Source organism: Hyaena hyaena, unplaced genomic scaffold, assembly GCF_003009895.1.
Source record: "Hyaena hyaena isolate Hyena2069 unplaced genomic scaffold, ASM300989v1 scaffold_274, whole genome shotgun sequence".
Classification (NCBI taxonomy): domain Eukaryota; kingdom Metazoa; phylum Chordata; class Mammalia; order Carnivora; family Hyaenidae; genus Hyaena; species Hyaena hyaena.
Window position 1 is genome coordinate 881,215 of NW_024080907.1, and position 14,577 is coordinate 895,791.

Consider the following 14,577-nt stretch of genomic DNA (forward strand, 5'->3'; position numbering starts at 1 on the left):
CGCTTAACTGACTGAGCCACCCATGCGCCCCTTTTTCCTATATCTCTCATTCTTATTTTATTTGGAGAGTTTTAAGAGAAATTCTTGAATGCCTTTTACTTTGTCATATTTAATAAAGACTGCTGCACTTCCAAAAATTTTTAAATGAAAAAGTCCTTTGTCTTTTATTTTTATGTCCATTTTTAACGTTATAGAAAGTTAACTTTCAAAAATTTATAGTAATGTGTACAGCAAGGATTTAGATTTTAGATTTTGTGGCAAGAAGTTAACAAGCCCTTATTTTATATATGGAGAAGCTTGGGGTGCCTGGATGGTTCAGTCGGTTAAGCATCCCAACTCTTGATTTCAACTCGGGTCATGATCTCATGGTTCACGTGTTCAGGCCTCACATCAGGCTCTGCACTGACAGTGCGGAGCCTGCTTGGAATTCTCTCTCTGCCTCTACGCTACGTGCTCGCTCTTGCTCTCTCTCTCTCAAAATAAATAAATAAACAAAAATTTATATATGGAAGAAGCTCATAGCAATCTGGTATCTTTGACGCTTTGATGGGGACAGAATCATTTTTATGGGATCATTCAACAAAACGTCCTTGTGTATATATGTTGGAGTTTTCATGGTTTGCATCTTATAAGGTAAAGTAGAATTCTGTCTGTATCCTACTTAACATTTCTGTATTATTAGGCTATTTTACACTAAAGGCAGCTGTTAAAACAGATGCATTCCATTAAAATGTATTTTAAAGCAGAATTACATTAACTGAACCCTTTAGGCCCATAAGAGATAGGTTTCCTTGTAAAATTATAAAACTATTAAGTCAGTCAGTCATTCTTCTATCTGAATGTAATAAAATGACAGTTGTAGCAATATAGAGGCTTCTGGTTTTCAAAGCATAGGGGGAGGGTGCACCTGGAGAATGTGACTCTTGATTGTAGAGTCGTGAGTTCAAGCCCCACATTGGGAGTAGAGTTTCCTTTAAAAAAAAAAAAAGTATCAAGGAAAAAAAAATTTTTACTGCTTTCTTTTCTTGAAAGTTATCCTAAAACAAAAAAATATAGGTTACAAACTCCATCTTTGATGAAACTAAGAGACATTTTAACCTTTAATCTAAATTGCAAGACAGTAAATGACTGCATGCCTGTGACCAGGGCAATCAGTCCAGATTAGAGCAGATTATAAAACCTTATGTTCAGGAAGATAAATTGATAAACCTCATGTGAATATAAATATATTGAAGTGTTTAAAGAACTGATCACAGGGGTGCCTGGGTGGCTCAGTCGGTTGAGCGTCTGACTCTTGATTTCTGCTCAGGTCATGATCTCACAGTTCGTGGTTTCAAGCCCCACATCGGGCTCTGCACTGACTGCATGGAGCCTTAGACTGCTGTTTGCCTTAATAAACTTGTGGATCTAGTTGACCATCTTAGGGGTTGCCTGGGTGGCTTAGTGGGTTAAGCGTCCAACTCTTGGTTTTGGCTCAGGTCATGATCTCACAGTTCATGAGTTTAGACCCCACATTAGGCTTTGTGCTGATGGTGCGAAGCCCGTGTGGGTTTCTCTCTCCCTCTTCTCTCTGTCCCTCCCAAAGTCATGCGCGCACGCGCTCTGTCTTCTGTCTCTCTCTCAAAAAAATAAACTTAACAAAATAAATTGCTTTGACTATCTTAACTGTACAAAATCAAAACCTAAAGAAAACAGAGCATCCCTGCATTTGAATCATGTTTAGTCAATACATAGCAAAATATACTTGCAGTACTGTATGTTTAGTATAGTCAGTAGATGACAGTGGGCTTACTGAATCTTTATGGCAGCCCAGTAAATAACACATTTCCTTGCCACATTCTGGACAAATTAAGAAATAAAGCTATGAAGTAGCAGGAGGGGCTGAAATAGGATTTTATTACCCTTAAAAGGTTAAGTTGAAGAATACAGCTTAGAACAAGAACCAAATGGATCTGGTTATAATTGCACTCCAAAATTACAATTTTTTTTTGTTTTTTTACAAATAGTTTATTGTCAAATTGGTTTCCATATAACACCCAGTGCTCATCCCCACAAGTGCCCTCCTCCATGCCCATCTCCCCCGTCCCCTCCCACACCCATCAGTCCTCAGTTTGTTCTCAGCATTCAAGAGTCTCTCATGGTTTGCCTCTCTCCCTCTCCCCCACCATTTCCCCCCTTCTTCTCCCCAATGGTCCTCCGTTAAGTTCCTCCTAATCCTATACGTGCAAACATATGATATTTGTCCTTCTCTGCCTGACTTATTTCGCTAAGCATAACACCCTCAAGGTCTATCCATGTTGCTACACATGGCAGGATTTCATTGTTTCTCATTACCATGTAGTATTCCATGGTATAGATAAACCACATCTTCTTGATCCATTCGTCTGTTGATGGACACTTAGGCTCATTCCATGTTTTGGCTATTGTTGAGAGTGCTGCTATGAACATTGGGGTCCATGTGCTCCTATCCATCAGCACTCCTGTATCCCTTGGGTCAATTCCTAGCAGTGCTCTTGGTGAGTCATAGGGAAGTTCTATGGTTAATTTTTTGAGGAGCCTCCACACTGTTTTCCAGAGGGGCTGCACCAGGTTACATTCCCACCCACAGTGTAGGAGGGTGCCTGTTTCTCCACATCCTCGCCAGCATCTAGAGTCCCCTGATTTGCTCATTTTAGCCACTCTGACCAGCGTGAGGTGGTATCTCAGTGGAACACTTGGAGTTTTTGAAGGCAGATAGACCAGGAGGTGAAGTGCCATCTTAAAAATATCTTTTTTTTTCCTTCATATTTAGTCTTGATTGGATCTTAGAATTTAGGATCTCAGTATGACAGTAACTTTTACTCTCATTACAAAATAAGTAAAGCATGTCCATTACAGAAAACTTAAGAAATTAAGAGAAGTATAAAGGATACAAAAGTCATCTATAATACTACTCAGATAATCACACCCTCATATTTTTGTTTTATTCAACTTGTTTTTCTTGAAAGAAAATTGAGATCATACTTAATGTATACTGTCTTAAAGTATGTACTGTTCTTTTTATTTAACATGATAGCATGTAGAGTATAAACATAAGTCTTCAGAAGGATGTTAACCAATTCCCTATAATTGGGCTAAGATGAACATTATTTTATATGTCTTTTTTTATAGTCTCTGATTATGTCCTTAAGTCAGCTTTTTAGAATTTGATTTCTTGGGGCATTTTTAAATCTACAAGGATTTACTTTATTTAATACTATTGGATCTATATATTTATTGAGTAATGGTATTTATTTGCATGTACTGAATAAATCTTTCCCTATTTTTCTTTTCTGGCTTTGAGTATATCAGACTAATTAGAAAATTTGTGGTTCTCCATTTTACTAAAATACTTAAGTCTCTTTTATTTCATGTTTATCATTTGAAATTTAGTGTATATCTATGTTTTATTCTTACTCCTCAACACTTCTGATACTTAATTTGGAGGTATACACTAAAAGGTCATTTTTTTTCAATGTCATTTCTTTTTGGAAGGTAGCCTTACCTACAGTTTAATTTCTGTATTTTACAGGGTTACTTTGAAAGTTGCAACATACACAGAAACAGAATAGCAGGCTTTGAAGTAAAAGCCTATGCTAACCCCACAGTGGTTCGATGTGAAATTCATCATGGGCAGACTGGAGGAATATATGTGCATGAAAAAGGAAGAGGGCAGTTCATAGAGAATAAAATCTATGCAAACAACTTTGCAGGTGTATGGATTACCTCAAATAGTGACCCAACAATAAGGTATTTATATGTAATTATGAATGGAAGTTACTTTGTCACACTGTTTTGTGTTATAAGAAAAGTCAGGATACTTAACTTTAACTCTAAATGTTTTTCCTAGACACCTGACTGCTGTAGAATAGATTTTCCTAGTAAATGTCTATGCATCTGAATAAGCATAACTGTTGCTTTTATTTTAGAGTGTTCTGTTTGTTTTTTAGTGATCTAAGCCATACATAATATTATTTTATGAACAATTGCAAATGCTGTGATTTTTATTTTAAATTCATCAAATTGCATTATAAATGAGTACATAGAGCCATGAACTTCTCTTGGAAGCCGAATGACCTTATCTTCTCTCTTTTTGTCTAAGAGTCAGCAGATAGCATAATTCAGGAAAGTAATTACCTCAAAAATTCTTGCAGAGAGAGTCCAAGAATAACAAAAAGTGAAAACTTCAAGCCATCACTTTTCTTTAATAGTTCCTACCACTCCCTCTGGCCACAGTAAGGAAACAAACAGATCCACACTGAGAGGCATTGGCTAAGATTGTAGAACAGAACTATTGTAAATGTGATCAATGATAATGAGTTGTTTGTAATTGACAACGTTTATTTTCCACTGGCTTTATGAAAATAGATTATGGGATTTCCATCTTGTTCATATTCAGCAAATGTTTCCAGATGAGCTAAAAAACAGTTCTTCTCATTGCGTTAGCAGTTTTGAGAGGGAATTTTTAAGGATGTTATTTTCAGGATGCCTGGGTGGCTCAGTCACTTAATAGACGTCAAACTCTTGATTTTGTCTCAGGTCATGATCTCAGGGTTCATGGGATCGAACCCTACATCAGCTCTAAACTGTCAGATTGGGATTCTCTCTCTCCTGCTTTCTCTACTCCTCCCCTGTTCATGTGTACTCACACTCTCTCAAATATTTTGGGGGAAAAAATGTTATTTTGTCTCAAATACTAGATGGCTTTTCAAAACTTTAGGTGTTAGAAAGAACTACAAGGGGGGCTGCCTGGGTGGCTCAGTCGGTTGAGCATCTGACTTTGGCTCAGGTCATGATCTCACAGTTCGTGGGTTCGAGCCTTGCATCAGGCTCTGTACTGACAGCTAGCTCAGAGCCTGGAACCTACTTTAGATTCTGTCTCCCTCTCTCTCTGACCCTCTTCTGCTCACGCTCTCTCTCTCTCTCTCTCTCTTTCTCTCTCTCTCTCTCTCTCAGATATAAATAAAACATTTAAAAATTTTAAAAAAAAAGAACTACAGGGGAATTTAGAAGTCATCTAATCTGAGTCCCTAATTTTACAGATTAGGAAACTAATCTGAGGCCCATAGAAGATAAATAATTTTTATTTATTAATTGCGTGGCCATACAATTGATTATGTAAAAGAAGTAAGCTTGTAGATGTTTGAGTAGTTAATTTTTTATTATTTCTTATAAATACAGGGGTAATTCTATATTTAATGGAAATCAAGGGGGAGTTTACATCTTTGGTGATGGACGAGGCCTTATTGAAGGAAATGACATTTATGGTAAGCATGTGGTTTTGCTCTATACAGTTTTGGAGCTTGGCCTTTCTTCTTGACATTAACACAGTGGACCGCTTTGAAACTGTCCAAGTAGGATAATTGATCCAATTTCTTTAAACTCTCAGTAAAGATTATTTGTGTTATCTATTTACTTAACAGTCATTATTCACTCAACATTTACTGAGTATCCACTGTGTACCAATCTCTAGCCAGATATCAATGATGAAAATATAAATATGACCTTAGTCTCAGGAAGTGTCTCCAGTTTACTTAGATTCACTCCATTCGCTTTGGTACTAACTACAAAAGGAAAATACTTAATCCTCATTAAACCTTTTTGAGGTAGTAATTCAGCAAACCATTATTAGGTGTCTGTGTGCCAGACACTGATATGTTCCGGCTAATACTTACATAAAGCTTACTCAATTTCAGGCATTATTCTGAACACCTTACCTGTATTAAATCATATAATATTCACATCAACCCTATGAAGTAGACAGTATTAAATATCCCCACTTATTGATCAGGAAACAAAGGTATGCTGAGGTTAAATATCTTACAGTCACACAGGAAGGTAGAATTCCTGGGATTGAAATTTTGGCAGCCTGGCTTCCAAGTCTCTGCTCTTAACCATTATACGCATACTGCCTACAGTTTTTCTTTTTATACTCTTAGTTCCCTTAGTTTTTAATGTTCATGGACCATAAATATCTTTCCAAATATGGCATACTTCACAGACTCATGGTTTTCCTAAAATTGTAAAAATTTTAACTACTATGTAATGTAAAACTCTTACTGTGTTCCACTAGGCTCCTTATGTTGACATTGTAACTTTTATTTTTAAATAGGCAATGCACTAGCAGGAATTCAGATTAGGACAAACAGTTGTCCAATTGTTCGACATAACAAAATTCATGATGGCCAGCATGGTGGGATTTATGTGGTAAGTTAATGAATATAGTTGTAGAATGCCATGCATTAAAACCAAAGGAGAAGGGGTAGACCACATTTAACTTGTAGAGTATAAATTTATGACTGTCTTTAATATTTATACAATAAGACTCTTGTTCTCTCTGCCAGTATCTGAATAACTTACTTTTATAGTGTGTGTAGTGTTCTGTAAAATTCAATCAGCTGAGTGAATTTAGACATAGAAGATGTATCTTTTTATTAATTTTTTTAAAAATTCATCTATTTATTTAAGAAATCTCTGCCCCTCAGCGTGGGGCTCATGACCCTAAAAAGAGTCTCATGCTCTTGTGACTGAGCTAGCCAGATGCCCCTAGACTTGAATATTTTTCAGTATTTTTTGAAAAGCCATTTTCTTACTTGAATTTATTTTGAAATATAATTGAGCATTTTTCAAAATTGTAAAATCATATATTAGTCCTGTGTCTTCTGTTACCATGGTATCTAAAACTGTTACAACTTATTCAAGGGAGAAAATGTAGGAAATTTTAGAAAGGTCCTTGTGTAATGCTAGGTGTGACTCTACTTTTTATTTTCAGTTCTAAAAATGTCCATATCTTAAATCTTCCACTCAGAATTAAAATTTAGTAACCCTAAGACCTTATTTTGAATCATTTCGTCAGTAATAAACTTGAAATAACTATTAACTTACTAAATGAGAGAGAAGAAGTTTTTTTGCTGAAGAAAATTGAATGCTGCTACTCTATAATAGATTTATAAGTACAGAACTGCATAAATAACAGTATAGAAACTTCTGGAGCTTAAATTCATGTAGAGGCTACATAAAAACAATGTTATCATTACCTCCTTATCCAGATTAAAAAACAAAAATTGAGATTTTTTTTATCATAACTGTCTTTAAAGGGGGAATATAAACTACTTATTCTAGAATATACATATAGTAATGTTTCTAAAAGATATGTATTGTAATTTATGTATTGTAATAAATTTTATTTAGCATGAGAAAGGACAAGGCGTAATAGAAGAGAATGAAGTTTATAGTAATACTCTGGCTGGGGTCTGGGTGACAACTGGCAGCACTCCAGTACTGAGAAGAAACAGGATACATAGTGGGAAGCAGGTAAAATTATTTTGGACTTTTATATGGGAAATACATTGTTTGGTAAACACTTTCTTGTCATTTGAAAACAATATCTTTTAATTTTAGGTTGGTGTTTATTTTTATGACAATGGACACGGAGTGCTAGAGGACAATGATATCTATAATCATATGTATTCAGGGGTTCAGATAAGGTAAACGTTTTCACATTTGGCTTTCTTTCGGGAAGAAGTTGGGTGGGAGTATGTGGGGTATGTGCAACTTTCCTTGCTATTTAATGCCCAATCTTTATTCCTCCGTGTGTATTCACTCTCTTAACACATGCTTGGCTTCAATTGTCAGAATATAACTTTTCTTGAACCAGCTGAAGATAGCCAGTGGCACATACGCGCTTGCAGTAAGTGCGCATTTCCACTGTTCTGTCCTCCACTGTAGCAGTCATAGTTGCCAGTGGACTCCATAATGCTTGGAAAGTAGAAGGCTGGATAAAAAACACATACGAGTCATACCTGGTGTGTTGTAGGTGCTCAGTAGATGGGAACTTCTATTTTTACACTATTTCTGTAAAATTAATAGTTTTTACACCCCTTTGCTGTATTTTAACAGTTTTAGAAACTGTAATAGTAATTATAATTCAGCCCTTCATTTTATATATGAGGGGAGTATGCAATAATAGTCATTGAATCTAACGTCCTCTTTAGTTTGTGTATGAAGAGACTGTATAGTTGTAATATAATCTATAGTTGTGTATTCTATAGGAAATAGAATTAAGCAAAATTAAATCAGTGTCTTTACCAGTAAACTTTCTCAGAGCATCTTGGAAGGATTCCATTGTTATATTTATTCTTACTGTGATTAGTATGAATTTTTCCACTGTTACCTCATAAAACATGAATGTGAGTAGAAGCAATTTATTATTTTTTTTAAATGTTTTTTAAAATTTATTTCTGAGAGAGACAGCACAAGCAGGGGAAGGGTCAGAGAGGGAGACCCAATCTGAAGCAGACTCTAGGCTCTGAGCTGTCAGCACAGAGCCCGACAACGAGGCTCGAACCCACGAACCTGAGCTGAAGTCTTAACCAACTGAGCCACCCAGGCGCCCCTATTTTTTAATGTTATTTATTTTTGAGAGAGACAAGCATGTGAGCAGGGGAAGAGCAGAGGGGCGGGGGGGGACACAGAATCCAAAGGAGGCTCCAGGCTCCAAGTTATCAGCACAGAGCCCGATGCGGGGCTTAAGATCATGACCTGCCCTGAAGTCAGATGCTTAACCGACTGAGCCACCCAGATGCCCCAGGAGTAGAAGTAATTTAAACGGCATTATTTTCTATTGTATCCATAGGACTGGAAGCAACCCCAAAATTAGGCGCAACAAAATCTGGGGAGGACAGAATGGTGGAATTCTTGTGTATAATTCTGGTATGTTGAATCTTTTCTCTTTTTCTCAGCTAATTGTCTTTACAAATGTATTTTCCAAATAACATAACCTACGTTTTTACACTTGTAGGTCTAGGCTGTATAGAAGACAATGAAATATTTGACAATGCAATGGCTGGAGTCTGGATTAAGACAGATAGTAATCCTACACTAAGAAGAAATAAAATCCATGATGGAAGAGATGGTGGCATCTGTATATTTAATGGGGGTCGAGGTATTGTTGTTAATTTTGCATTAGTGAAAAATCCAGTTTTTCATTATTCTTCTTCCGTATCTTTAAAGATCAGTGACATCACCAATTAATATGTTATAAATGAGTGAATCTCAGTCTTTTCCTTATCAGGTCTTGAGATGGTTGAGATTAGTGCCTAGAGGTAAAGGAGGCAAATGTTTACACAATTTTTTTTTTCCTTTTGTAGCCATCTTGAGTATGCCAGTTAGGCTTTTTTAAGGTAGAATTTGTTTACATCCTCTTTCTGGACTTATTGTTTAGAATAGTGATATGATTATAATCATTGAAATCCAGTTATAGAACTAGGTGAGAAATTAATTGGGTCTGTAAATATATGAAAATGTCTGTAGTAAAGAAGTATTGCTTTGTAACTGTTTACAACTGTGTTTGTTGGAGAGTGGAATTAAGCCAATGGGTGTGCCTGGTTTTGTATACATAAAGGTCAGCTCATTTTGCATTGAGGCAAAAGTTCCACAGTCCCTGCCCCTTGCAGATGTACACTGTTCATAAAAAGAGACTAGGGGAGAATGTCAGATGCAAATTTATCACCATTCCTGAAATGTCAGTAACCCAGCACTACACATATCTTATACAGAGGGATAGCTAGTTATTACTACAACATACAAAGCAACAAAATTTACATGGACTCTGAAGGAGCTTAGAATCTAATAAGTAATATATCTGATAGGAGTATTTACAAGATATAATGAGGAAACACAATACAGTAAATAGTTTTATTCGTAAGGTGTTGAGAATAGGTTCAGATACTAAAATCACTCTTGAGCTGTGTCTTGAAAAATGAGTATTCACTGGTAAATGGGGTGGGGAGGTCATTCCAGGTATAGAAAGCATACTTACTTCAGTTTCATTTGTTCTGTACGTATTAATTGAACACTTATGTACTAACAACTGTGATACAGATGCTAAAGATGCAATGGTAAATAAAACAGTACTACATCCAGAAAGTTTATAGTCTAATGGCACATTAAAACAAAAGTCTAAAGGAAACAAAGTGGTTTAGTAAGGAAAAGAGGTACTGAAAGTTGAGCCCAGAAAAGAGGCAGGGCCCAAATCCTAAGAGACTTTATATATGGAATTCAGACTGGGTCTTAGCAAAAGCAAAGGTTACAGATAGTAACTTAGAAGTCTTTCTCCAGGGGAAAAGCAATTTAAGGTCAAGACAAATACTACAGATGGGTCAAATGTCCTCAGAAATAAAAACCATGTTTCACGTCTTCAGAGAGCAGAGAAACACTAGTACCCAACTAGTAATTCATTATACATAAGATTTAATAGGAATAATATAGCTAATACTTAGTTCTGTATACTTTTATATATATTATTTAATCCCCATTATAACCCCATATGGTAGGTCTCATTATTCCCATTTTACAGATAAGGACATTGAGACAGAGTGGGTAAGTAATTTTCCTACTCAGAGCTAGGAGGAGGTGAAATCAGTGTTTGAAGGCCAGAAATCTCATTCCTCAGCTCATTATTGATCATTATGTTATACTCCCAGAAAAGACAATAATAAATTTGATGGAGAGAAACTAAAAATGTTACAGAGGACGTGATATTAGGAAAAAAGAAGGTAGGACATTCGGGATGAGGAATAATACAAACCAAAAGCATTAGAGATAAAAATGTATAGCATATTCAAAGCATAGGTAATGTAGGAAGACAGCAGAATAGGTTGGGGGAATATTTTGAAAGGCTTTAAATGGCAACTTAATTTTAAATTTTATTCTGAAAATAGTTTTTAAGCAGAGAGGTACGTGATAGAGGTGTAGGAAACTGGGGGAAAATAACAGCAAAAGAGAGACTAGAGTAAAGGAAATTGATCAAATTGATTATAATGGCCAGAAATAATCAGGGCTTGAATGAAAACACTGGGGGTGCTCCAAAGGTTCCACAAACATTTAAAAGGAATTAATTTTAATTCAGCATTTTTAGTGAGAACTATGTGCCAGCCACTGGGGATGTGATGGTGAATGAACTGCAGGTGGTTCCTGCTACCATGGAATTTCCAGTTATTCATTAGAATGTTTACATGCCATTTTTAGTTAAGTCTTACCTTACAATCCTCACAATTACTAATAAACTTTCCTTATAGCTGAAAAATTAGTCCTGTGAATTTTATACAATGCAATTAATAAGAAACTGAAAGAATACCTAAATACCACCAAACACCTCGTAAAGCTTATATGCATTAGCCTTAATCTGAGGAAATATTTTCTTCTAGGTCTCCTTGAAGAAAATGATATTTTCAGGAATGCTCAAGCAGGTGTTCTCATCAGCACTAATAGTCATCCAGTCTTAAGGAAAAACAGAATATTTGATGGATTTGCTGCAGGTTTGTATTTTCTTTTGTTACCTGTTTCTTGCTTGTTTTCTATAAAGTGTTTGATTTTTAGTCTATCAATTCTCTTTTGCTTAATAACTAAAGGTGTAAGTTGCACTGCAAAGTGGCTGAATGCCTATCAACTAACAATTGCTTATGAGAGCACCCAGTCCAGATTCTGGATTCTTCTAAGCCGAACTTAAGAAATATCTCTTGGTGTTCGGTAGTAATTATGAAACATTAATTGGGATAGAATACAGGTTTGCAGATAAATTCAAACCCTCTGGCTTCACAAAGTAGTATGCATAATTTCAACTTTTTGCCTATGAAGATGACAATTATTTTCATCCCAAATAGCTATCCAGCTCCTTTTTTCTTATGTACAGCTAATGGCTACCTCAATATACTTCTGGGCATTTATCCTCTTCTACTTAGTTTGTAAAGTAGAAAGTTATGAACCAACTGTCAGATTCCTTCCTTTAGCAAGGAAAGTGGACTATTAACAATAGAAAACAGACTTACTCTCAAGGACTCAAACAGTTCATCTTACTCTTGAGATGTTAAGTTAATACACTTTTTGGAGTGCCTGGGTGGCTCAGTGAAGCATCTGACTTCAGCTCAGGTCATGATCTCAGTTTGTAGGTTCGAGCCCTGCATTGGGCTCTGTGCTGACAGTTCGGAGCCTGGAGTCTGCTTTGGATTCTGTGTCTCCCTCTCTCTCTCCCCTGCTCATGCTCGCTCTCCCTCTTCCTCTCAAAAATAAACACTAAAATTTTTTTTTAAAGCTAATACACTTGTTATGTAAAAGAACTAGTTTATATTTGCTTGTATTGCAGGTTTCTTTTAGGAAACCGTATAATATGTATCTACTGTAAATTTTATTTCAGGTATTGAAATTACAAATCATGCAACTGCAACACTAGAAGGCAATCAGATTTTTAACAACCGGTTTGGAGGCTTATTTTTAGCATCTGGTGTTAATGTGACAATGAAAGGTATGTTGGAGTCTGCTCTACCTGTAAATACAGAAATGGAAAAATGGCTATCAGAAGCCATTATTTGCTTCCTCTGTCAATCTACCAAGTTAACTGCAACTCAAGAACTACTTTGTAAGTTTCAGCTTATTCTCAACAGTTGGAATATCTTACACAAGGAAAATCCTAAACTCTTACTCAGTTGGTTAGCCTTCATCAAAGGTCTTAAAAAGTCACTCTGCTATTAAAATATTTTTATCCTAAGTATTTTAATGTATATTTTTACGTTGTCTGTCCTCTAGAATTTTATTTTTTCTTTTATTACAGATAACAAAATAATGAACAATCAAGACGCCATAGAAAAGGCTGTTAGTAGAGGCCAATGTTTATATAAAATATCAAGTTATACCAGCTATCCCATGCATGATTTCTACAGGTATATTTCTAAATTATTTGTGAGTCTCAGAAAGGGGGAGATTGTCAATTCTCTTTTTCTGTGTGTGGGGTGTGTGATTTTTCTAAACTGGCAAGGCCTAACATTTTTAGATTTCTTTCTCTTTAGAGGAAATTGGTATTTGCCAGTGGAAAGAGAACATAACTGAGAACTTTATATAGATTTGTACACATTGAGTTCTGTGATCAGTCTACTTAAGGATTCTGTGTTGGGGACCATTAATATGAAAAAAAAAACACCGCAGTTAACTTTCTACCACTAGAAAGGTGGAACACAACGCTTATATTGTTTGCCTAGGAGTTTTAAAGTAAAGCTGTCATTAAGTGTTCCATACACCCTAGTCACTGAGTGGTTTTTTTACTCCCTTCTCCCCCAACTTGATTCAATACAGACTTTAATTGGTTAGATTGCAAATCAGCTGTTCTCAGAAGATACAGATCAAAAGATTCACTTATTACATTGAAGTCCTTTTGCAGAAATTTTGGGATGGGGCCACAAAAATTTTGGTTTGGGTCGTTCTCTTTTCTTATAAGCCAAAGGGTCATAGGGTAAAATGCTGTATTTTGAGGAAATATCATTTTCAAGAAAAATAATATAAGCTTTTGCTTTGTAGATGTCACACTTGTAACACCACAGATCGAAATGCCATATGTGTGAACTGCATTAAGAAGTGCCATCAGGGACATGATGTAGAATTTATTAGACATGATAGGTATGTAGCACACTTGCTTGCTCTATTACCCACTTATTTTCCCCCTCACTTTCCTAATTTTTGGGTTTTCATTTTGCTTTAGGTTTTTCTGTGACTGTGGTGCTGGAACACTGTCTAATCCTTGTACATTAGCTGGTGAGCCTACACATGATACAGATACACTATATGACTCTGCTCCACCTATAGAATCTAATACATTGCAGCACAACTGAATTCCTTCCCTAAAGAAAAAGTCCTGCCATTCTAACATCATAACTTAAAACATTTTTTTTTTGGAAGAAGATTTAAAATATTTGCCCATGCTACAGGAAGAGACTGTATTAAAAATGGATACACGAGGTCAGTTGACACTATGAAGCTCAAGCTACCAAAAAGAAAGTGGCAATATATTGACTCAGGATCTCAAAGCTGGGTGTTTTAGCATTACTGTGTAAAGACTTTTGAAGGGACAGAAGTGAAGAAATAAGCTGCAATTTTGTACAGATACCAACTTCTGAAAAAAAGCTGGTGTTTTTACAACTAGCATTGAATGCAGTCCAATTTGCAGTAGTACTCTTCAATAGACAAGCAGCTTTGTTGCTGCCTTTATGGACATGGGTACCAATTGCTTTTGTAATATGGTAAAAATGTGAGCTAGCACTTCTGCGTTTCTTTTGATTTTTTTTAACATGTATTCAGATTGAGAAATATGATTTTAATGCTTTAATCTCATGTAGTTTGTTTTTAATTTCAAGCAAATCTTCTTGTACTTGAATGTGCCCTGTTTTGTTAGCACACCTAGACTTGCTGTAACTGTACTCATGTCCCAGTATGTACGTTCTTTCTATGAAAGAGAAAACACTAATCTTAAATTATATCCAGCAATGTTTCTGGTATCCTTTAAGAAAAGTTAAGACTATTATTTCCTTCCCTTCCCTGTGCAGCATTCAAAATCACCCCTAGAAAAAGTGAGTGTTTTAATGAGACTTCCTAGGAAGGGATGCACTGTAAAACAAAAGTATTCTTGTAACTCAGTTTTGTGAAAGGTAAAAACTACTATGTTTTAAAGTACACTTTAGAAAGTCTCTTCAAAACAGTCCTGTATTTGAACTCTGTTCATAGTTTTTTTTTGAA

General features: G+C 35.7%; 1 protein-coding gene across 1 annotated transcript in view; it reads left to right on the forward strand.

Moving 5' to 3' along the window:
* FBXO11 (F-box protein 11) overlaps nucleotides 1–13,738 on the forward strand; it is an 87,371-nt gene extending 73,633 nt beyond the window's left edge. The window contains exons 12-23 of the mRNA XM_039245952.1: nucleotides 3,551–3,768; nucleotides 5,200–5,285; nucleotides 6,131–6,225; nucleotides 7,210–7,332; nucleotides 7,420–7,505; nucleotides 8,654–8,730; nucleotides 8,819–8,962; nucleotides 11,226–11,336; nucleotides 12,212–12,319; nucleotides 12,626–12,734; nucleotides 13,366–13,464; nucleotides 13,547–13,738. Of these exons, the coding sequence (XP_039101883.1) occupies nucleotides 3,551–3,768; nucleotides 5,200–5,285; nucleotides 6,131–6,225; nucleotides 7,210–7,332; nucleotides 7,420–7,505; nucleotides 8,654–8,730; nucleotides 8,819–8,962; nucleotides 11,226–11,336; nucleotides 12,212–12,319; nucleotides 12,626–12,734; nucleotides 13,366–13,464; nucleotides 13,547–13,676 (1,386 nt within the window). The 3' untranslated portion in view covers nucleotides 13,677–13,738. The remainder of the gene's footprint in view (nucleotides 1–3,550; nucleotides 3,769–5,199; nucleotides 5,286–6,130; nucleotides 6,226–7,209; nucleotides 7,333–7,419; nucleotides 7,506–8,653; nucleotides 8,731–8,818; nucleotides 8,963–11,225; nucleotides 11,337–12,211; nucleotides 12,320–12,625; nucleotides 12,735–13,365; nucleotides 13,465–13,546) is intronic.
* Nucleotides 13,739–14,577: the final 839 nt, after the last annotated feature.